Below are 25661 nucleotides of genomic sequence, written 5' to 3' on the forward strand. Positions count from 1 at the left end.
AACTGAAGATAAGATAAAGAAAATTATTAAATAGTCCTCTAACAAGTGGTAGAGTTATATTATTATTATGTGGGGGTTTAAAATGTTCACTTCCAAATAATAAATCAAAACAAAAGGGACATGTAAAAAGAACCAAGATAAAAAAAGAAAAACAAAAGCAGAAATCATCAGTATTTTGTGCTACCGACTCTATTGGACAAGAGGAAAATGACTGCTTTGTACAACAGTCTGACATTTATGAGGGATTTTGAAAACTCTGAACAGAGTCAAGTTGGCTCTCTGGCTTTTAGCCTTGTGTAGCTTTTTATTGAGACGACAAACAAGTGAAGGCTATCACTAACCCTCAGGAAAAACACAAGAACGATCTGAAATGTTTCTGAGCTTCTCTGGATAGCTGATAAATAAGACCTTTAAATGAAAGTCATAAAGCTGTTGCAAATACTATATAGAGCCATGAAAAAATGTTTTCATACAGCTGTATAGACCATGTAAATCATGGCCGTTTTGGGTTTCCAATGACTCATAGGACTCCTATAACTTTGAATTTTCAATGATAGAAGCATTGAGTCTTTTCATAGATTTACTATAGGTGTCTTAGAAACAAATCTATCTATCTATGAAAAGAACTCGTGGAACAAGTTGAACGCAAGTTAATCCACGTGTGATGTCAGAGCTTCAATTCTCTGAACGATGAATTTTCACTTCTTTCCATGTCTCGTTCTTTGGACCACCACATTGTACTTTCCATGCACCCTCCAGCATCAAGCATTAATTCGCTTCCTCTCGTTGGTGAGGACAAGAGTGGAAGCCACTGTGTCCCAGAGTACAGTGTGTGCCGCTGTGGCGCTCTGCAGGATGCTTTGAAATGATCTCTCAATTCATGATATTACTCTGCAATAAATCCCATGGCTGCTGCAGCCGGGGCCCAACACAGAGGCACGAGAGAAGAAGTGCTGCTGTGCTGGGCTCTGTTCTGTGCCGTGTGCACTGCCAACCCAGGGGCAATGTAGGGATAAAAAGGTTTGAGCTGTGCCGGCAGAGGAGGGGTCGTAGGGGAGGGGAGCTGGGGCTTTTGCGACATGACGGCAGAAGATCCATTTAGATTAGACGGTTTTAATATCCTCTGAAGTTTCCAATAAACAGCAGTTGGAACCACGGCTGCATCGTCGTCATTTGATTGTCCATCACCGCGCACATAGCCTTTGGATGATGCGATTTTGAATTGCTGCCCTGACCGGCCTTGTATCTCCGCTGTTATATCAACAACAAACGATAAACCCATCCTGCAATCTGCTGCTTTCCACACTGGGAGGCAATTCAGAGGCAGTTACACAGGTGCCTGGAATGAGCTTAGCCAGCAGGCTGCCTGAATGAAGCATTCACAGGGAATATGCTGAGATATAATTATTAATTTTATGCTCTCTATTGTAGTAAAACATCAAAAAGAAATTATTAGTTATGCAAGCAGCGCAGGAGGGGGGATATTCCCGCCATTACAGATGTCTGCTTTTGTTGTAAAATTCCTGTGCGTTCTGCAACTTAAATGCCAACACTGGGAAATGAGAACAAATGTTACTCTCAGCTTCTGGTAAAACAGTTGCATATTCAGACAACTCTTCTGTCAAAGTGGCATTATTTTCTGTCAGTTAGCCAATCAAACACTCCTGTCGATGACTGCTCAGCATCATTTCAAACATTCAGAGCATAAAACTGTAAAACTAAAGAAGAAAAAAAAAGAGTGAGGTCAAACTTTGTAGATAATGAGGTGTCCAGATGGATGTCACACATTTTTGGGCTTCTGGAATTGCTTGATTTACAGCAAGCCAGGGTTGTTTTCTTTTTTTTTTCCCTCTCTTCTTTTTCTCTCCATGTTAACGGGAGCAGTTTCACATTGGACGGCTACTCAAACATCACTGCCATGTGTTGAGCTTGTAATGAAGAGAACAGCGAGATGGCTTCTGATACCACTGACTAATGAATCCTGACAGCGGTGGCACAACCCACCCACCGCCTCCTCCCGCCAACACACACTCACTTCCCTGAAGAAAAATTATTTTGCTAATGCGCTACCTATTTTCCCCTCGGGAAGATTCTGTACACGAATGACAATTCTGTGTGTCTTTTTTTTTTTTTTTTTTTTTTACTGTATGTTGGCCATCACTGCAACATGAGAGAAACAAATATTCATAGTACAGCAGAGGAGATAGGCCTGGAAATGATTCCTGATGTCCATATTGATGCTTAAAGGGCAATGAGCTGTCTTGATATTTTTGATTGTATTTTTCTTGATAAATGATACACAGCATAAAGATAGCAACATGCAATAAAGCGCTCACTATGTTTGGCATCTATTAAATCTCCAATATGGGTCGAAAGTCCAACTCTGAATGTTTAATATCTGAAGTCAGTCCAAATCTCAAGCATGGATTTTACTCTGCTTTCCTCAGTTTTATTACTTTTGACCTCAGATGAAGCTGACAAGACAATATGGCAAACAACCAATACTTAAAGGCCAAGAAGACCAAAACAAAAAGTCAAATTGTACATTTGCATTAGTCTAATTTTATAAAACATCCTGCCAAGTTTCAGAGTATCCCAACATAACTTGATTGTACAAACTGGAATTTCTATAAAATCAATAAGGATTTCATCACCCTACATTTGGATTGAATTTTTTTGTTGTTAGTTTCAATTTTTTTGATGAAACAGGATCCTCAAGTTCAAGTTCTTCCCTGAAGCTGTGACTGTGCTGAACTTTACACCGCAGTGCTAAGCATTATTTCACTCATAACTGCCCTGTCTCAAAAGTTTTTTGAGCCTGCGCTCATTGTTGCACAGCCTGAACTTCCCGTATTGTTTAGATTGCTGTTGCATTATTTATACTATACCTACAACACCAACTGTACTGATTTTTTTTTTTTTATCCTGAAGAACCCTCATACTGTCTATGCACATCTCTCTCCAGCTCTGTCTCTGTCCATGGAAAACATATTTGTACATTCTATCTATCTCTCTATCGATCAGTCTATCCACATACCTGATTATGTACCTGTATACCTGTAAGCTATAGCATAATGTATGCAGTCATAGTTGCACCTGTAAATAACACTACTTTTTGTAATACTGATTATACTGTATGACTGCATTTCAGTGGCTTTGTACCAACACTGGACACAATCACAGTAGAAAGAAAGTTGAATTGAATCGTTTCTAAAAAAAAAAAAAAATCTACAAAATGTATGATGATCCAAGAGAGGTATCCGCTGGGAACCTCTAGAAATTAAATCAGTGGAACATATGACTTACAACATTCTTAAAAAGAGACCCAGTCCAAAGGGAACTGGAACTAAACAAGGAACCTTGCCTCTGGTTTCTGTTGTGATGAGTGTAACGCCACATGATCACAGCTTCTCTTGAGTCCGTTTGGATCCACTTGGGTATTGGACACTTTAACACACAGCTGCCAGACCTACAGCGACAGAACTCCATGCAGAGGCTTTTATCCTGAGTATAATTCAGTCTAGTGTCCCACAGGAATAATTCACTGGGCGAATCCACACAACACAACTGACAACCAAGGCTGACGCTCAATGCATGAAATAGTGTTTCCTCTAAGGACATGTAGATCAAAATGGGAGATGGGCTCAGGGGATCAAACTGTAAATATTATATCCTAACCTTTAACATCATCTATAGATGGCTGTAAAGTTGGTATACATCATTAGAAACGGAAAAAAAAAAAATAGTTTTACTGATTCAGTATCTACGACCTTATCTGGCAACAACATTGTCTGATGCATTCCTGACCCAAAACAGATCTGGGGTTACATCTCAGTGACTGGAAACTGAGTGGTCTGCGATAGACTGCTACACAGGGACCTATACATTTCTTACATTGGGTATCTTTGTACTCTTATCCCTCACTATGCAGCAACATTGTATTGTTAATGACACTGAACATGTCAGGATGCATATGCAAACACCGTATGAATCTCAAATAGCATCCCATGTTGATCATCAAGCCCTGAGAAGTCAATTTTTTCTAGTAATGAGGATTTCTGACAAGCCAGTAATGAAGTACTAGCGCACAGCTGTGAGCTAGCAGACTGAACTATGAAATATGATTTCATACCTGTGAGGTATTCTGGGTCGGGCACAGGGTCTGACAGCTCCTCATGGCACTGAACCTCTGTTGGCACCGATGCCACCACCATGCCATCTGGGAGCTGCTGTTCGATGCCTCGGGCAAAGTTCTTCTGCCTGGTGTTAACAGAGAAATGAAAGAAGGGGCTCTGTTTAGAGATATGAGTGCTCTCAGTGGTCCAACATGGGGGTAAAAGGGGAGTATGACAGAAAAATAATGTTAGAAAAAAGGAGAGATTGAAGAAAACAAGGACATACGGTGGTGCACAGGGAGTAAATGGTGGGAGGAACTTGAGGTGGGGAAAAGAAATTTTTAAAGTTTGGAAAATTCTAGAACATGTGCTGACATATGCAAGACAAAGTGCCGTGCCAAACCACAGAAGCTGTACAGAAACAACTTAAGTAACACGACCAATGGCCTAAAGTGTTGACTCAACCTCAGAACTTCCCAGATCCCATTCCAACCCACAAACACAGCAGAACATATCCCATTCAGTGAGGCCCACCTAGACAACACAGGATGCTAAAAATTAGGGAGGTGGTTTTAATGTTGTGGCTGACTGGTAAACGCACTGAAAAACTGTTCCATAACCACTTCAAGGCAAATCCATTACTTGTGACATGATGATTACTTCTGTCTGTTGCAACATCAAGGCAGATGGCCCAAAAATAGAGGTATATCATTTGAATAAATGGGCATCGAGAAAGTGTGCACCCCAGGCAAACTTCAAAAACAGGTTGACAGATAGAATCTAAATTAGTCACTAAACACCTGAATGAATAAATTACTTGTTTAGGTCATCAGCCACTTTCACAGCCTACTGCTGACGACTGTGTAGCTTACATGGATCTGAGATCTAAACAGTAATCTATAAGTGAAAAAAAAATCACTCTTTTCTAGTGAATTTCCTATTGTAGTCAGACATCTAATTTTATTTGATCATGCTTAAATTTTTAGTGTGAAACATGTTTCAATAGAGCGCACTGAGAACGCTCGAACTGAATCACTAATTACCTTTCTGAAGTTTGATGATGATGATTAAGATATCATTGCCAGAGGGTTTGCAGTTGCCTGTGATGAATAATTGACACGAGAGATCCTATAAATAGCCACAGTCGTGCTCAATGGTTGTGTGTAAGGAAGGCGGCTGTGACTCTTCTGGAGAGCCTTGGATATGTGTGATGACGGTACTTGGTGTATTTTTTCATTGACCGTTTGAAAATGCTGAAGAAGGCTGAGAAATACAAATAGTTGAGAAGGGATGTGAGTTTATCCACGGCCAAATGGCTAGAACAAACTCACCAAGCTCCATGAAAATTGACATTTACTGTCTTACCCAAACAGTGACCAGGCTCTTTGTTTACCTCGGCTGTAAAGGCCTTATTTCTCATTCGCTCAGTTTGAGAGGTATAATTTATCTTTTTTTTTTACTGTGAATTTTTGTTTTGATCCACTCCCATTGGCCCCATTAAAGGTACTATTAGATTAAAGCCTTGCAGCATTACCAGCAACAAAGATAAGGGAGTCAAAAGAGGATGAAGCCACGAGACAAGGAGACAGACAGGAAGAATAGATCACAGATAAATAAAAGGAAATGGCAGATTGAAATACCAGAATTACCTTCTGGCAGATCACTGAGGGCAAAATCAATACATACTAACAATTATGCAGGAATGTGCCGTGTATTGAGGGGACAAAGTGTCACATTAAGCACGTCATATTTCATTATGTTGATTCTGCTGCAAAGTCACTCATATTCCGTCTGAGAGCTGATGTCCTCATTTGTTTTATGCGGCGAGTGACTCTTGGTTGAACTTGCTCATTTTGTCCACTCCATCATCCCTTGTCTCAATGCCAGTTAGGATCACAACAAGGTTCCACAACAGAATGGCTTCAATAAATCAGTAACTTCAGTCATTCAGGTGTCTCGAGACCAAAGCTGATGAGAAAATATCTTTCTTTTTTTTCCCACTCCTGTACAAATCCATATTCATGATGATTTTGACTGCAGACCCATAATTCAAAAATGTGCTCAGCAACCTTGTACGTTAGCAATTGCCTTAGGCGGCCAGAAGTAATTATTTTACTGAATACAGTCACTTAAAACCACATTAATTAGCTTCTTCTTTTGACACTTTTGGAAAGTAGCTTAAAATCCCAAGTGTTTGATATTTTAAGGCCTTATAAGTGATATGGTAAAAATGTAAGCAAAAAAAAAAGGCTTTTTATGAATCCAGCAAACACGGACCCCTGACTTTTAGCAGGTAAATGGACCACCTTTGGCTGCATCTCTGCTCTTGCAGAAGCTCTTTTTTGGGCCATTTTCAAGGGAGAATAAAGCACCTACTACAGGTAAAGCACCTGAAAGGCCCTTAGAAATTAAAACATGGGTCTTGACACTGATTTATTAAACTTGGAGAAGACAATTTTTTTTTTTTTGAACTCCGGGAAGACAACAGGAGAACATGTTCTGCCCTGACAATGCCCTCATCAAGTAGAAGTCTTTTCCTCTCACTTTGCAAATCTTGAAGAGTTTGATGATGTATATTTTTGTGGTTTTGGCATTTGTGATCTCTTTCACATATCAACTTGAGCCACATCATGCAACCAAACCAAAACTTTACCCAGACTCTGCAAAACATTTTAAAGGTAGGGACAGGAGTGATTTCTGAACAGCGTTTGTGTCTTTTTTTTTTCCTAATAACCTTGGAAAAGCAGGGTTGTTCTATCTTCCTTGGTTTATTTATTTATTTGTGTGATTGGTGATCATTTTTTCACTGTGTTGACTTAACATAGACAAGTCAACACAGTTTGTGTGTGAACATTAATCCTTTATGGGCTTAGACTATGACCTTACAGCATTGTTGTATAATTTTTTTTTAAACCACTACAAACTTTTAATATCAGTGATAACCCCACCTCTAAATAAACTAAGTGTTGGTGTGTGACAGCTTAAGTAATAATTTTAGCTTCAATTTCTATTCCAGTACAGTTTGAATAACCTGAAGGTTTGTTTTAACAGTAACAGACTTGCAACGTGATGACCCAGGAGGTGACGAATTGGACATACTCTCCGGATTAATGACTGATTTGCAGCTGTTAATCTTGCTCTCAGATTTCAATTTACCACATCCTGTAAGCTGAGAATATTTCCCGCAAATTAACCATATTTGACACCAGTTGCTAAATGAAGCAAATGATGATCTAATAATTAAGAATGAGCATTCTGCCTTTAAAACATGCATAGCAGCGGCCATTAAAAATGCATGAAAGGTTCCCATGGTTCACAGCGGTGACAGCTTTTCTGTTAATATACGCTTTGCATAATGTACGCTTTGATTCATGCAGTATTCTGGGCCTGGGCTGTGAAAATATAAAGAAGGAAGTGCAAATATTTACAAATCACAGACTGTTGCCTTTGGGAAAGTCACAGCTTAAGAGCAACAGAAGCCACTGGCTGAAGCAGAAACAGCATCAGAGTGGTTGCGTCAAATAGCAGCATTTAAATGACATTTTAGTTGTGCGGTCATGGTGTGGCCAGGGGTGCAACAGTAATTAGAAGGAAATCATGCTCATAAATACAATGTAAAATTAGCTGCTGGTGATGGGAAGCAGAGTGGTAAGACACAAAACTAGGAAACTACAACTTCTGGATTGGAATTATGATGTATTGCAAAGCACAAAAAAGAAAAGGAGCATGTACCTGCACTAATTGCATACACAGTATCATTAAGGAAGTGTCTGATTAGTCCAAATGTAGAAATCATGAAGCACTATTAATCCAGGTGATTTATGCTGAGCATTTTGTTTTTATCTAAATAGCTTGGTGCTAAAGATATTTAGGAATGGAACCATCACAGGAATGCTGCATTTTAGTATCTGCCTTAGTCAAATTATATATTTTTAACCTGAACCAATGAAAAAATGATGTCTGCCCATACGTTTTGATGGTCAATGAGCCCCACATTTAAAAAAAAAATGTAGCCAAAATGGCATTTTATTATTTGAAAATAATAAAATGTTGCGGTGGTGTTGCGGCGGCGGCGGCGCAGTAACTTCCAATCGCTGGGCCGTTTACAATCGTCGTTAACAAGCTATCGTTAACGTCGTTACCATCGCGTGGGAGTATCAGCGACAATAAAGTGTTCAAACTTGTGAAATCAGCGTTCAAATAAATGAAATCCGCGGATCCGCGGTAAATTCCCATCCCTGATAAAAGCGGAATTCCGCGAATTCGCGGAAAAATCACATCCCTGATTATAAGGAATTTACAGTATCTGAAAACCTTGGACAGATTTCTGGTCTATTAAATGACCATGCAGTGATTGTTTACTTCAAAAATACCCATGCCATTCTTGAACCCATTCTTCACAGTTCCCGCTGAATTGACAGAAGGCTGTTTTTGCATTTGGATTTGCAGCCTTTCATGTCATCACAACTTCAGTTCAAGGATGGGCCAGGCTGCCTGGGGAAGAATTGACCACAATAGTCTTTAAACACTTGTTTTTATGTTTTTTTCCTGTCTCAAGCCAATCCTTTTACTTCAGGAAATATGAGGCCACATTTATTAATTAGTTCGCATTGGTTCCATTTCTGAAAATGTTAAATGCCCTAAACTGCACTAAGTTCTATGCTTTTATAAAAAAGTGAACAGTTTGACAAATCATGCATGGCTCTCAATAGAACCTCGAATGCAACATCTTACAGAGAAGCAACTAAAAAAGCCTGAAATTCAGAGAAGAATTAAATCCAACAAGATATTTATAAAGTTTATCATTTTACTTCACTTTAGCTGAGAAAGATGAATGATTCAGAGTACTGTATGGATCATCAGTTTGTACTGAAGCAATGCTTTTTATATGTCGCCATATTTGTGACTCAAAACAATAACAAACAAGGTTGGTTGGGATTTTACTGACACTGGAGTCAAACATCTGTCATTTCCTGCTGAACGTAATTATGCATGATTTCAGCTGTCAGTTTAACAAAGCACACAAATTGGGAATGTAATGACTGCATCTCAGTTGTTTTGCTGAGGAATGATTATTTTTTTTCCTCTGTCAGTTGCATGCTAAGTGGGATATGTGCCTGGTTCCTATCACTGCATTTATGTCTGACAATTTCCACTGTTAATTTTGTTAGAGAAAGACATGTAACATTTAACAGCCATCTGGCACTGTAAGGATGTCATAATTCATTTTCTCTCTTGAAGTTCAAGGAACTTTTGTTAAACTGCCAAAACTTAGGAAAGGCTTCCCCCTCCCCCCTTCTCTCTAGCAGGAGATGCAGCGAGCCACCTGTTTGATGAATTATTGAAATGTGCAATGTGACAAAATACTAGGACATCTTTGATTTACAACAACAATCCTTTCATTTCTTTTTTCCCCCCGCTTCCCTCGCAATGATCCCCCTGACGATGTGGCTCAATAAACTCACAGCTTTCAAGAAGAGACAATCAGGGGCCACCAGCAAACCATTCCCACCTCACTGTCTCCATTAGTCTGCAGCAAACACATTATATATTTTAATTAACTGAGTCAATGAAGGTATTCCTCTGGAGGGTGTCATGTTGAGGGGTGTGGTACAGCAAGCTGAAATCAGCCAAAAAAGTAAAAGAGACGAGGGGGGGAAAAAACAATTAAAAAAAAAGATGCCTGTGCAAAGTAGTTGGGTTAGGGAAGCGTGGGGTTGTCAGGTGGGAGTGTGGTCTTAATCATTGATCCCTAGCAGGCAGCAGAATGAGAACAAAGGGCACTAAAATATTCATTAAAACCTGCTCTGAGCTTGTCGTGTGAGAGAGGAATAGAGCGAGGAAGAGGAGGGTGGCGGGGTGGTGGGCAGCGTTAGGAGTAATGAGAGGAGGTTAGCTTTTTAACATCTCATTACTGGAGTCCACCAGCTCCCACAGAGATGGCAAGATAGAGACCCTGTCACTGAGCTCTGTAATTTGAACCCAGATCATATCAGGGCCCGGTGCTCCCAAAAAGCCACCGCGATACGACCTCCTTCCTGGACTCAGGCGCGTATCTCGTGTTGCTTCACCCTGTTTCTACCCGGTGCGCTGCCAATGACGGTGATTCAAAGGGATTTTGCCTAGCAGGAAATCAAATAAACCAACCTTGTGTTTTTGAAATGATAATAACAGCCTTCCTGCGTGGGGAGGGTGGGGGGTGGATTTCTGTTTCCAAAAAAACAAAAACATGAGAAGCATTTCAGGGCTGGTGAGCTTGAAAGATGGTCCACGAGGGAGTCATGCTGGGTGGGGAGAATCAAACCAGCTCGGTCTGTCTCTGTGTGTGTGTGTGTGTGTGTGTGTGTTGATGCTCTCAGGAGACGACGCTGAAAGGACTGCTGGGGCTGTGTGTGTGTGTGTGTGTGTGTGTGTGTGTGTGTGTGTGTGTGTGTGTGTGTGTGTGTGTGTTCTTGTACTTGCTACATGGTGAGTACCATTTTCTGCATTTAACTATCAAAGTGAGGACATTTTTACAAAGTGAGGACATTTTGGCCGGTCCTCACTTTGAAACAGCCATGTTTGAGGGTGAAGACTTGTTTTTAGAGAACAGGTATGAATTGAGGTTTGGTTAGGGTAAGGATTAAGTTTAGGCAATCAGTTGTGATGGTTAAGGTTAGGGTAAGGCTCTAGGAAATGCATTACGCCTATGGATGTCCTCACTAAGATAGAAGTACAAACATGTGTGTGTGTGTGTGTGTGTGTTCTTGTACTTGCTACATTGTGAGAACCATTTTCTGCATTTAACTATCAAAGTGAGGACATTTTTACAAAGTGAGGACATTTTGGCCGGTCCTCACTTTGAAACAGCCATGTTTGAGGGTGAAGACTTGTTTTTAGAGAACAGGTAAGAATTGAGGTTTGGTTAGGGTTAGGGTAAGGATTAGGGTTAGGCAATCAGTTGTGATGGTTAAGGTTAGGGTAAGGCTCTAGGAAATGCATTACGCCTATGGATGTCCTCACTAAGATAGAAGTACAAACATGTGTGTGTGTGTGTGTGTGTGTGTGTGTGTGTGTGTGTGTGTGTGTGTGTGTGTAAATGTGTAAATGTGTGCGAGCATGCATTTACATACATACCTGAGCACCTCGGCTATTCCGTGTATCGGTGAGTGCATATGTGTGTTATTTTAGTGGCCACCTGCTCACACCGCTCGCTTCGTCCCTTTCATTCCCGCTACTTTCTACTGCTGCTCCAGACAGTCTAAACAGAAAAACCTTGCAGGGCTCCATTTTCCCCCCAAATAAATAAAACATTTGCAGCCAAAATGTTGACTTGGAGGGAATGTTTACAATTTTTTCGTCTTTCTGCGGATGAAAGGGGGGGATTTTGTGTGAGGTAGTAGGTAGTGGGAATAAAAAAAGAAAGCAGAGTACATCTGACTGGGGGAGAGGAAGGAAAAATAGATAATGATGCTACTGTATAGTAAAACATAAAAGGTGAGGATAACGATGTTTGGAGTTAGAGAAAAACTGAAATAAAGAAATCCCTGCTAATTGTGAAGCAACATTAAACTTTGACTACTCCTTTTGACTGAATGATGGAGACAGATGCTTTGTGCCACTCCAGAGCAGTGGGGTAGAGGCTTTTGAAGAAGTGCCAGTGAACATCACATAAAGATCTCCTCGCTCTCCCTCCCTCGGTCTCTTCTGCTTGCTTTTTCTCAAGGGCAAACAGTGCAACTAATAAGGATATGTGAGGACACGGGTCACAGTGCTGGTTTGCTTGCATTAAATGATGATTAGAGGTGTTGATAGGGTCTGGAAACATTGGGGGGGGGGGGGGGGGGGGCTTTACGCAGCTGGAGAAATCTTTAAGTTTATACCTGATAATTACACAAATACAGTCATGGAAAAAAAATATTAGAGCCCCCCTGTTTTCTTCAATTTCTTGTTCATTTCAATACCTGGTACCACTAAAAGTATATTACCTGAAGAATACAATGAACATGACAAAAATGCAGCTGATGACGTAAAACCTTATGTCCTATATGACATGCTGAAGCTTCATTGTATTCCAAAAGTATATGAGGCCATTTCATGTCATCAGCAGCACTGCACATGCAAAGGCCTAGAGTGGTTTCCTGCTTACATTCAAGTCGTAGCATAACTCAGAAGTTGTCAGCTCTCACACAATGCCTAAAATAAAAATAATTATGTGAAGTCACAAAGGCAGCTGTCTTGGCACTGTTGGAAATTGGCATGAGTGAGAGACAGGTAGCCAAAAAACTACAGATCTCCAAGACAGCTTTTCATTACACCAAGAAAAAACAAGCCCAACATGATACTACCAAATCGCTAGCTGGTTACAGGAGGAAACATCTTTCAAGCCCACGAGAAGATCGTTCACTCATCCGTTCCTGTGTTAGGAATCACTGTCAGGGCGAATGAACCGGATCATGTTCAGGGCTACTCTTGAAAACAGCTGGAAAACTTGGTCCAGCCTCCGATGACTGGATTTTCCAACAAGACAATGCCCCTTGCCACACTGCAAGGTCAGTTAAAGTCTGGATGGAGAAGCAGAACATTGGAATCATGCCTTGGCCTGTTCAATCACCAGATCTAAATCCAATTGAAAACTTCAGGAAAAGCATCAAATGGAAAATGGAGAATCACAAGCCCAAAAACAAAGAAACGTAGCTTGAATTTGTGCAACAGGAATGGGCTGCTGTGACAGCAGAATGCCAGAAGGTGGTGGAGAACATGCCAAGACGCATGACTGCAGTCATCAGAAACAATAGTTATGAAATCAAATACTAACTCCTGTGTGTATCATGACAACAACTGACAGAAAAGAAATCATGGAATATCTAAAAACATTGTTATTAATTGATTAATTATGGCTTGAGGACCTAACTGGATTCTACAAAGCAAAGTGAGGTCATGTCACTTTCTTTCTACACTTGTTCCATATTAAAATTATTGCATGCTAGTTAGACCACTTGTTCTCAATAAGTCATATTTATGATGATTCATATACCGTCGCTCTAATCATGTTTTAAGGCGTAGTTCTAGAGTGACATTAGCTCACTCTCTCTACAAGGTAGTCCTGACTACAGCAACAGGAGACTCTTTGTCCACCTCCTCAAGCCTCGCCTACGCCTCGTTGCCTTCATGATTTTTTTTTGTTTTTGAAACTGCTCCTCATATCCATACCTTTCAAGTCTTGTTATTGTTCACTGGCTACAAAACAGATGCTAATAATGAGAAGTCCTGTGGCCGGTGCACACTTTCTCCCTCTCGCTGTCTGCTGCTTGAATGACACAAAGCATACTGGAGCTGTACCGGCGATTTTGATTAAAGGTACTACTTTTGAAGGCTTTCCTGAATAATTGAAATGACAGACAAATAATTTGATTCGTTTTTCTTATTTTTAAATATTGTGGCTCATCAGTATAAGTAAGCAGTTTAAAAGGGTTTCTTGGACAGAGTCCAGTTTTTACAGCATCAGAGATTCTGCAAAAAAAACATAACATTTGAGCCAAGAAGTCAACTGTATCGGCTTGTACTAAAAAGGGAAAAGACACTCGTTCCCCCTTCAAATTTGTAATATGGTTCATGAGTCTTACAAACAACAGAGCAAAAAAAAAAAAAGAAAGAAAAAAACACAAAGTAGATTCTTCCTGTTTTGAGTCCCTCATATCTAAAAAGGCTTCTCCATTTCTCATAATTAGGTAAAGTTCTGATGGCTGGTTCCATTTGGGATCTGATTTATATTTTATAAGACACAACATTTGCTTTGGTGTCAATAAATCTCTTATCAAACCTTTCAAATCTTGTTCCCATGTTTACAGTAAACAGCAACGTACAAAACATTTATACTAGTGGCTTGCTGATACTTTTACCATTTAAAATGGCAAAAATACCTGGCTGAAGATTGTATCGACTCTAATTAACATGAATCCCATTTTGTTGTCTGGTTAATTTGCTCTCTGCATGTCGGCACCTGTATTGGCCAAAAATTTACTTTTTTTTGTAAGAGGAAAGATGAGAGGAAAAAGAAAACCTTAATGACTGTGAAAGTTGTTGCAGTCCATAATGAGTCCCAACTGAAGCTGTAGCTGGCAGCATCTTATCATTTACCTCAGTCACAATTTCAAAGCTACTTTTATGCTTATCCATCAGTATGCTTTCGGTAGACACTTGTTAATGTGTCAGATAAATTTAATTAATATTTCATATGTTACACTGCTCATTTCACTTTCAGGTTGTGATTGATAAGGTTATCACTGGAACAGGCAATGTCCCTGACTTCACAGCCAATGAGAGGTGATTAAAGATGTGGTAAAGAATTTTAAATGTTAATTTATCCAAACTTCTAGTAGCTTACAAACAGTGATACAACCAGCTATCATAATCCGAGAATTATTCCAAACTCTTTTAGTATTAAAGCATCAGAAAACTGTTAGGATGTCTCCATCTAGACCTAGATCTTCATGTTATACTGTATATTTTTTCTCTCTCTCTGAATAGCAAAACCCCTGAATGTTTACACCTGTGAACTTTGAGCAGGAGAATGAATGGATTTGGAGTTATTGATTCATTTTTTGTCAATAAATTATAAATAATCGACAAATCTTGCAAATTAAGTTTAGAACCCTCATTCCATGTCCATTCCTTTCAGAGAATATGAGCTATTCCTGCCTCTGTATTCTCTTCATCATTTTCGTTTTCCCACTTTGTCCAAATTTAAATGTTACTATTCTTGTACAATGATCCATCTGCCCACATGCTCTGAGCCAATCAGCCCCTCTGGATCCTAGTCTTTAAATCTATTGTAAATGTGTTGCTCTTCCTTCCAGACTGCTGATTGTGCATCCCTCCCTCATTGCGGGTGTACAGGGTATCTCAGAAAAGCACAACTTTGATCTGACATCCAACACCATGTTTCTGCGATCAACGTTTGTTCTCTGCTTCTATATGATCTCCCCTTTTTGAACTGTTCAATCAAAGCTTTCAGGACATAGATTTTTGATGGAATATGAAAGAATTTCAATTTTAAAAAAATGGATTCACATCTATTGAAGTGCTGCCACATCCCACCCAAAATGTATTTCAGCAGAATCTTTTGACCCCCATTACCTGGTAAATGTCCATGTCTGTCAAGACTACTTTTTGTAATGTTTCAAACAGTCATGTTTAGTTTTCGTGCTCACTTAAGACTACTTAACTGATGTCACTTAATTGACTGAAATCCCGCCCAGAGCCTTGGGAGGTGTCTAACTGTTCTCCCGGGGAAGGCAGTCCTGCTTTTGACACGTAAGTTGAGCATTACAATTGGTGGAGTGCTTCTTTAACAGCAACTCCATTTAACATGAAGGATTTTCTGCATCATTGCACTTCATTGGAGAGTCTAATGTGATACATCTTTAAACTACAGCGGCGCAATTTTAACAACATTTCTCACACAGCCCTATTTGATACTGACCAGCAGCAAGTCGTTCTTGCAGTACCACATTAAATTTGACATTTAGTTTCCTTGGGGACAGATTTGCTGGCTCATGATGGGCATGTATTGCCATAGGCTGACTTTCACAAGCAGACTGTTCTCATAGTTTTTCATTTTGAATTTGTCACTGATATCAAACCAAACCCAAACAGATCTTCAGTGTATAGTTGTGATGTTTTTTTTCCCGTAACTTTTGCTCATTTTACATTCAAGTGTTCATCTGGCGCAATTCAATTCAATTTCGGCACACTGCCTTCTGGTCAGTTTTAATTAATTTGCTGCTATCTCTTATAATTAGGCTTTGCATTAACCATGCCTCCCAATAGAGTCATCCTTCCTCTTCCACCACCTCATCTGCACAGGAAGCCTTTGGTGCTCTTCAAAGTCTGCCTTAGACCCCGCTCTCCATTCACAAGCACTTCCAAATGAGATCAGAGCATTTGAGATTTAGATTCTTGATTATATTAACTTCGCTGCCTCGCCCATCCCTCCCTTTCTGCGACTCCAGCGGTGGATTCCTAAGTGGGTGAGTTGCCTCCGGGCAGCGGAATTCATGCACGGCCCAAATTAAATTCCTGGGCTGCAGATGACTTTGCTGACCTTCTGGCTTCCTGAGTTCAGTGGAAATGATTACAGCATGCGGACAGTGATAATTAACCACCTTCAAAGTACTTGACAATCCATACCAAACCCTGGACAAATTATGAAGGGGACAAAGCATCTCTTTGGACCTGTGCAGCTTAATATATAAGCCCTCAGAAGAGGTGATGGGAAGCTTTTTTTAGGACTTCTTTTCCTCTGAGCATTTCCCTGAGTATAGGAGAAATGTCTTGTGTTTTATAGAGGACAATCCCTGACAGTGGCAAGCTGTAATATCCCTATTCTCTATTTTATAGGATGAACATTGTTATAAAATCCCCCAGAAAATCTTTGCCCTACCATAGAATAATCTTTAGAGGTACTGATACAATCGTATATGCTTTTAAAACCTACACAGACACATTTACCTCCTGATTATGCATGCAACGCTTCCATTTTGCCAATATGTGACTTCCCCTCAGAGCGATTCTGAAATGTTGATCCACAGCACTTAGGAAGCTAACACCACTATCAGTACAGTAGAGTTCTATAAATGGTTTGAGTACAATGCACGCTACTATTATCTGTCTGAATGAAGGTGAAATTAAACATGACAAAGCAGCTGTCCTTGTGGAAGACATCTGACTAAACGCCTAAATGCCCATGAACTGCCTTTTCAGTAAATGTAAGATGCCTTATGTCTCCCACTTTGTCATATTTGTACTGACTCATTTGGTTATTATAGAATGTAGGATGTGCTATTACAATAATTTGTATTGTTCGGAAGAGACTTCTGAAAGTGTTCATAAGTGCTATATATAAAAAAGGTTATTAGACAGTTCTATGCAGCTCAATATATAGAGGAGTGTGGGGTTGAATGATATTTTGTGGCTTTTCACTGATTGCTTGAGGGAATATTATATTTTCTTGACAAAGGGAAAGCTAAAAATTGCTTTTTGGGTTTATTTATTGGATATTTATTCACATTTGGTAGATTATGTGGGGATTTTTAATGGAATATTTCCCCTTTTTAAGAAAAAAGAACAAAAAACTGTTCACTTTGCTGTCTGTTTCCCTAATTTCATTATGTAGGTGTGACTTTATTAGACCTCATAAGGAGCTTCACTGTTCTGATCAGAGGTAATTCCTGTAGGACGCCTCAGCAAGGCCGAATCTGTTATTTTTGTGGTTTGACTCAGAGATATTAGATCTCTTGTAGTAATGTTACAACAACTCACCTGTTTGATGCACTGTCTCAACGGGTATCTGAGTCTGACTGAGTGACTTTCATTTACAGATAGAAAACTCTGCAGGCATGTTTCCCACGAATATGGAATCTATCTCAGTCAGAGCTCCCCTACATACTGTACTGGGATAAATTCTTGGCATTCAATCCTAAAATAAAATAAAGCCTTTTGGCTGTGAGGGAGTGTTGCAACAGGCACATCCCGAAAATACACTTAAAAAGGATAAAATCAGTAATTTTCTTTAATTTGACTGAAATCAACAAATCCCCCAAAGAGCAATACAACAATGAATTCATCCCTCTAACAAATATTTTATGTGTATCCAAAATGTGATTTAGCCTGGCCATCTGTTGTTCAAAAACTATGTCAAACACACAAGTGAGCCACATTGTTGCAGTGGGTGACACGTTTCGTCACCATTAATAATCTGTGTACAGTAGATGAGAAACAGCTGGACAGACTAGTTACAGCAACCACAAACCCAGGTTGGCCATGGCATCAGTGGGCTGGGTCAAAACATTCTGAAAGCCTTTTCCAAACCTGTTTGTTTCTTTACTGGCCCTGTCCTTGAACCTGCTAACATGAGGACCTCCTACATTCAGGTTCATTTGTAATCAACTTTAATGGACTTGACTGCGTAAATTCCGTGCAGGGCTCAATTTCTTGACCAGTTTACCCCGGATCTGAAGAGTTTATCCTGTTGGACAGAGCTCACTACACATGTTCAGAGACATTGAGTCTTGCTGGTGAATGTAATGCATGGAAGTTCCTCCTCCCTCTCTGAACCTCCTACAGTAGAGGATCTCCCATTCACTGAAGCATCAACACTCTGCCCTGGTTGGCATCCTCTTTTGTTTGGGGTGTTCAGTGCCTCATTATCGTTCGATGGGGTAATGTGAGTGTCTACTCCTGCTCCCAGTCTTTTTCTCTCTCAGCGTTTTTTCTGTTGTTCCTGTGAAGGAAAAATGACTCTTTTTCCGCTTATCGAGGTATTCCCTCGCAGCTGTTAGCTGAAGACATCCCAGAATATCATGCAGGTTACATCTGTCAACTACAGTCACCTTAAATCAAGTTGTAGAATCTATAGTTCACCTCAGATTATCCTACAGGTTACACCTTTGACCCCTGCTCCTATTTGCTTCTCCCTAACTGAGACTGCAAACACATTCAGGTCCTCTCTGTCCCTAATATGAGCCTGAAAAAGATAGATGTTGCAAAAGAAGATACAAGAGAGAGAGACAACTGCTGTAGGAAATTGGCCTTGCAGATTGACATAGTGTTTATTGTTCTCTCATGTTTTGTTAAGAGTTTTTTTCTTCCCACTGTTGCCAAGTTTGAATGAAATCCAAAGGAAACTTTGGATTTGTTGAGTTTCACTGTATATAATACTGTAAGTGTCTTGAAATGTTATGGTAAGAACTGACACTGTATGAATAAACAAATTGAACGTAACTACAATAGATTTAATTAAAATTTACTTATTTTTGCACTTACAGTAATAGAAAAAGAGAGAAAAGAATAACATTGGAGAAATTACAAAGAAGACATGTTAGCTAGACTTTCAAAGTGCAAATCAACTATTAAAATAGTGAGACTAGAGCTGTCAAAATTAACGCATTAATGTGGATTAATCCATCATTATGATTAATATGAATAAAAATTTTAACACAAACCATCTGCAGCGCAGAATTACTCAATATCCCTGAAACGTCTCTGGCAACGCATTTAGGGCAGTTTGTCCAAGTAGACTTACCATCATGCATGCTGCCATACGTGCCACAAATGGGCTGTTGATCCAGCAGTGGGGGAAACAACCAACTTGAAATAATGTAAGACAGTAAACAGCACATTGGCCATCACATTGGGAAATATGAATTATACATATGTACATATTCCCAACATTCTTGAGTCTGTTTGCTCATGAAAGGTGATTTATATACATTAGAAAAGACCGTTTAATCACGATGAATCAAAATTAATCCACAGCAGCCCTGTGATGAATCTGATGAAACATTTTAGTTGTTTGACAACACTAAGTTAAAGCAATATTTTTTCAATTAACCAACTGATTAAACAGAGCAGTATACTGTGGTATTTATACGTGACATTAATTAGCTTCCACCACATAGTTTTGTCAACACTCAGGTCAGACCTCTGTTCTGTTGGATTACAGAGCCGAGCCACCGGGCATTTATTCAACCCTTAAAACTTATTACTTTTCATCAAAATCACATAGATAGAAATGTTTTTTTCATAAAATTATTTCTTAAAATGGCACCAAAAAAAAAAAAAATCCCCTCTTTTTTCCCCTTAACTATATCAGACATTCACACATAGGTTTATCATCTCAAACTCCAAATCCTTTTTCCACTTTATGACTCATGTAGTACACAGCACCTTAAACACCAGCGACTTCAGGATATCTTATTCAAAGCACTTTGAATACTGTGTTGACTGAAATAGCTCTATCATGATCGGCGCTGTGGGAGCCGAGAGCCCAAACCCTCCCCAGCTGTTTCCCTGCTGAGATACAAATGGCAGAACAATGTCGGTCACGCACCACTTCACCAACACCTTGTGTGCTCACCTGAACGTGGCCTTGAGGATCTGTCCGGGGGTGCTCTCTTTGGTGTGGTTGTTGTATCCGTAGAAAAGGTCTCCAAAAACAGTCTGGTTGGCGGGGATATCTGCTGCTTCCCCGCAGTCGATGCCCTCAGTGCAGGCCTCAGACAGCGGCAGGCACGATCTCCCATCTGGACCTCGCTTGTAGTCCTCAATGCAGCTGGAATGACGAGAGGTTTTGGTAATTTACTCAACTGATCGATTTATTATTTTGTCCATGTCTTCCAGGATTCTTTTCCTGTCTGAATTCTCATTTTAATTTAGGAATGAAAAATTGGTATACATAGAACCCGAGTATGTTGAGGTTAAAGTCAATTTAGTTTATATGTCTGCCTCTATTTAAAACCTCCTGGCATTGATTAAACCCCTAAAACTCCTAAAATCGCCATACATCAATATCACAATAACACAGAAGAGTTAAAATACTCCCTAAAATGGTAAAAAATATATGCTTTTCATTACTTCTCTCTTACTTAAGAACTTTAAAGTAATTATGGAGGATCACATAGCAGATACACAATCCATAAAATACCATTTCTGATCTGAATGGACAGATTTTATTTGGGCCTGGCCTCTGATCTGACTACTGGACTACACTGATGTGAATTGTAACACAGCAGCTTACTTTTTTAGAGTTTGTTTTGCTCTTTGCATGTGGAGAATAGATGCATCTTTGGTCAAGCTATGTGTCAAGAAATATATTATATATCTTTGACGAAAGTTCTTTTCAAGAGATGAAGTCATTGTTGTGTTTGGATGTTGTGCTATTGACTCATGTTGTCAAGATCATAATCATAGAACTTTAAATGCTAGATCAATAAAGAGCATGAACATGATCAGAAGCAAACTGCCAGAAATATGTAACTGGATGGTTATTAAGAGATATCACCCAGTGCATTCTTGCTAGGTTCAAAACATCTACAAGTCAAGCCTCACAACTCACAGTAGAATCAGTTAAATCAATTCTACTCAACTGACACAAAATCCTCCATTTAAAAAAAAAAAAGAGTTTGAATCCAAACAGTGAGAGTCCTCTTAAGGCTCTTTCATATTGATGATGTTTTGACATCTCTGCGTATAATATACTGTGTGAGATGAATCAAAGGCTGACAAAGTAAAAGGAGAAAAATGGGGGATGGGATGAAGCATAGAGAGAGAAAGATCATCTGTCAGGGATTTACACTCGGAGAAGCTTCTCTCCTGGATGCCAAATGTCGCAAAGCGAATGCCAGTCTCCGCTGGGAACAGTGGAGGATTAGCCACATCTGCACTATGTGAAGAGACAACAAAATGCTGTTGCTGAGAATTAAATGAAGCAGCAGTTTGTATCACCCGCTTATGTAAATTTGACATGAAAAACTGCGCCTGCAACATGATGTTTGCTGTAAAGATGACAACAGCCTGTTGTGTTCAATTAGAAGGCTGTTGTTTATGGGAAATGGTGATGCTTCACAGTGGAGATCTTCAACAATCTTGTTCTTTTTAAATTGTACGTGCTATGAAACACTTTCCACATTCACACAGTCCACAGGCGCGCTGGTGACTGTTGTACAGCTAATGAGCTGCAAAACACAAGAATACCTTCTTCCCTACAGATTGCCTTTAGATTAAAGCTTTTGCATACTCACACTGGTGTTCAGTCTTTATGATTGAATTTAGCTGCGGAGGAATTTACATTAAAACTAATTAATGTAGCATTTGTTCCCTAAAAGTCACACTGCCCCAGAACAGCTAAGAAAACAAAAGCAACAACAACAAAAAAAAAAACAGTAAAAATTTAATAGAAAACCTTCAGCTTTCACCCTATGAGCCTGAGGTTATTTTCAGGAAATTTTCACAACCTTTACTTTTAAGGGCTAGCCATAAATCTTGTATTTTGTTTGTTTCAAAATGGTCAAGATCAAGATTTTACACTTTAAAAAAAAAAAAAAAATATATATATATATATATATATATATATATATATATATATATATATATTAACATTTTGTCTTGCATAACGTTTTTGCTTATGAAATTAGTTATCTTTATATATTATCTTTATATAACTGTAAGGGGACTTGGTAACATCACAATCATTATGGAACAGTATGACTTAGATACTGGGAAAAATATGTTCCTGAGTGTTCACATACAGCAACTCGCTCGCACAGGTGGCCAATCAGGCAAATGTTTACCCCCCTGTGCTCAAACATGAAGCACCCAATAGCAACTTAGTCTTGGGCTGCCCAAAGTCTATAATGGCTCAAGTTCCCTGCACTTGTCTTTTTACCAAAGCTTTCTAATTAATGCAGTGAAAGTAAATCTATTATTTTGTGCTCATTTGCTGAAATTTCAAAACCGGATTATTCTTTGCTGTACAGAAAAACACCTCGTATCACTGCAGCTAAGTTCTGCAGTTTTTCTTGATATCCGGTGGACCTACATTATGAAATGATGGAGACTTTGTCAGTGAGTGTGAGAATATCAACATATCATTGCAGATATGCTATGGTTGTGTTGCACAGAAAACAACACACCTATGCAATAACAAGATCAGATTAATTCAAACCACAGCAATGGCACACAGCTGCATGCACATTGTAACTACAACTAAATTTGATGTACATCTAAAATATTTGTCGGACAGAAAAGTGACAAGCAATGTTGAAAACATCAAGTCTTGCAGTCGAGAGAAAAATTCACCCCAAAGAAGGGATATGACTTTGGACACAAATGTGTCAAGTCAAGCTCCAAGGGTTAAGAACTGACAGTATTCACAGACACTACACATGTCAGAGAGGGAGTTTGCTCATTTTGCTCAGTCTGACTGAGAGACTGCTGCCATGTTGGCAGAAAACAGACAACAAAACAAAATAATAACTTTCAGAAATTGTGCGCTGCAGTGGTGTCAACACTGGAAAAGTGTAATACACTTAACCAACATGAATAACCTTCAGGCATGCAGGGGCAAACAAATGTTTACCGATATTTCTGTGGTTGGAAGATGTGGAAAATCCCAGCAAGTAAAGGTGTTTAAGCTTCTGCAGAAAACATTTCAAACATTCAGTGGTCACTATTATCAATTTCAAGGCTGCAGAAGCAAAGACTATGGAGACGTGCCAAGGTCAAGTTTGAAAAATACAAACCTTAATTCAGGTTCAGCAAAAGCTTTATTCAATTGAAAAGAAACTTCAGCAGCAGCTCGCCAACATGTCCAAACCTGTTTACAACTAAACCCGCTCTGACAGCATCCTCCATCACCATCATATTCTCTTCCACATCCTAGTAATCTGAGGGACAAAGCATAGTTTGTTGCCCACACTGCAGAGTGACTGTCAGCTATCCCCCACGATGGAACTTTGTCAGTCAAAGGAATACAGCTGGCCCTTCACACCCACTCATCTTTCCCAAAAACTTTCCTCCAAGCCCTGTCAGTATACAACCGAGAACATTAACAGCTAACGAATTTCTCCAAAAACACTACCAATGCTTGCTTTCTCCAAAGCAGCATGATGTAGATGTATTCTGTTTTTGGTGGTTTAGTTTCAGGTCAGCTTCAGTTTGCTCGGCTCCAATCAAGCAAAATTTTACTGATTTATAAAGAATTTAGTGAGTAAAGAAAAAATCTAGCTCCACAGTATATATATAGTCACACATCAACGACACCGAAGTATCAGATGGTGGTAAAACCGAATAATGTGATTCATTATGGGTAGAAGTACCAACTGAAATGATTGCTTTTAATGCACAGTGTTGAGAATCATCAGGGGCTCAAGATTATATCTTAATCTGCAGAAAATTCGAAAGAAAACAGTGAAAAATCTGAGCAATTTGTAAGATATTATCAAAAAAACTTTAGATGGAAGCAGAAAAATAATAACAATGGAAGTAAACAATACTTGAACATTTTAAATTTAACCTAAATGAAGGATGAAAACTTAACAACAACAGAACCAATATTAGTTAAAAACAAATGTTATAAGTTCCACATAAAAGTACAAAAGGTAAAGGTGTGGTAAGATGTGGATAAGCAAATGAGTTCCATGAAATTTTAATGAAATGTTTTGCTTATGAAAACAAAACAAAAGAAGGACTTTAAACATGAAATTCTTCTATTCTGACTGTAACAGCAAAGAAAGGCAAAAACCATACAGAGTGCATCTCATATCGACTGACTTCTTCATCAGATCCAGATCATAAAGTACACTCACAGCTAATAAATGATCAAAAGTCCTCTGTTATTTATCAGATTTAGATCAAACTAGTCTGAGACATGCCATGTAATTGTCAAGTAATTTTTAATGTACTTTGGGTTTGTTGGATTTTTCAGTAAAATCTAAAGAGCAAATGTTCATGTTAAATTTTGACACTGAAAACGTTTATTATGGTAATTTACATTTGATTAATGTAAGGATTTTGACTTCCACAACATGTTTATAAAAGAGGTGCAACCACCAGAATAAAAACTAACAGGATATAATCTGAAGGATTCATTCTAATGGGAGGTACAAGACTAGGTGATTCTCTCCCACCACTAACATTGTATTATGCAATACAAGTTTGACAGTAATCGAAAAAAATATAACTTGAAAAATAAATGGAGAGAAAGAACATAAAATGACATTTTATGCAGATGATGTAATGGTATCCCTCTTACTTTTGTAAGACGATCATTGTTAATGAAGGAAACGCAACGGATTTTCAGGTTATAAATGAAATACTCAAAAAACAGAGGCAATGACAACAGAAGGACATGATGAATAAGAACGTTCAAGAAGGGTAAAATTAAAATACTTGGGGAACATGATTCCTTGAAGCCGCAAAGAACCATCTGAAATCCCCATATTATATTAAATGAATAGATAAGGTTACAGAAGAGTTGAATGGATGGGGAATGTTTAACGCATCTGCCTCTGAGAACATGAAATGAGTCAATATGGCCCCATTTCCCAGATTTTAATTTAACAACACCTTATTAACTCATTCGCTGCCAATGACGTCTATAGACGTCAATCATGTTTTTTGACTGGGGGGGGCTGCAGGATAGTCTGCCGGATAGTCTGCCAGAGCTTGTCGGTGAAAATCCTGGAGTTTTGGAACGTGAGAGTGTTTCGGTGGGCCAAAAGAATGACAAAGACAGTGACCATGGTGGGGCGACAGCAAAAAGTGCCGTTGCCAACAGCTGCTGGCGAGCAAAGCCGCGCTAGTTTTCAGTTTCGCCACCACCGCTCTCTTGAGCTCATTTGACGAAGCCGAGTCAGATGAGTTTAGAGCGAGCACACACACACACACCTAAAAATATTTTGTTTATATTTTGTAAGATATATTGTTCTGAACCAAAATGTTGACTTGTGTTGTTTGTTCGTAAATAAATGATTTAGCTAACAAAAGGTTAAAAAGTTGACCTCAAAATGCTTTTTCCGAGTTGTTTTTTTTTGTTTCATTTGAGTAAACAACTGTTCAGTTGTGTGGGATGTCACTAAACCAAAAAATATTGGCATCAAAGTGATTGATGTGCCTCTCTGTACAAAAAGCTCGTTATCTGTTTTTTGGTCAAAAACAGGTGTTTTTGCTGAAACTACCCTATGTTCTGCTGCCGATAACTTTAGAACCGAAAATGCTAGAAACTAA

The 25661-nt window shown here is 39.1% G+C and overlaps 1 protein-coding gene across 5 annotated transcripts in view; it reads right to left on the reverse strand.

The window, feature by feature from the left end:
* Window positions 1–25661, reverse strand: part of astn1 (astrotactin 1) — a 452360-nt gene that overhangs the window by 219297 nt on the left and 207402 nt on the right. For all 5 annotated transcript variants that reach the window (XM_051953294.1, XM_051953293.1, XM_051953292.1 and 2 more), the window contains 2 exons: window positions 20014–20208; window positions 4133–4260 (listed from right to left, as the gene is read on the reverse strand). In XM_051953294.1, the coding sequence (XP_051809254.1) occupies window positions 4133–4260; window positions 20014–20208 (323 nt within the window). The remainder of the gene's footprint in view (window positions 1–4132; window positions 4261–20013; window positions 20209–25661) is intronic.

The sequence above is a fragment of the Acanthochromis polyacanthus genome, chromosome 9, assembly GCF_021347895.1.
Source record: "Acanthochromis polyacanthus isolate Apoly-LR-REF ecotype Palm Island chromosome 9, KAUST_Apoly_ChrSc, whole genome shotgun sequence".
NCBI lineage: Eukaryota > Metazoa > Chordata > Actinopteri > Pomacentridae > Acanthochromis > Acanthochromis polyacanthus.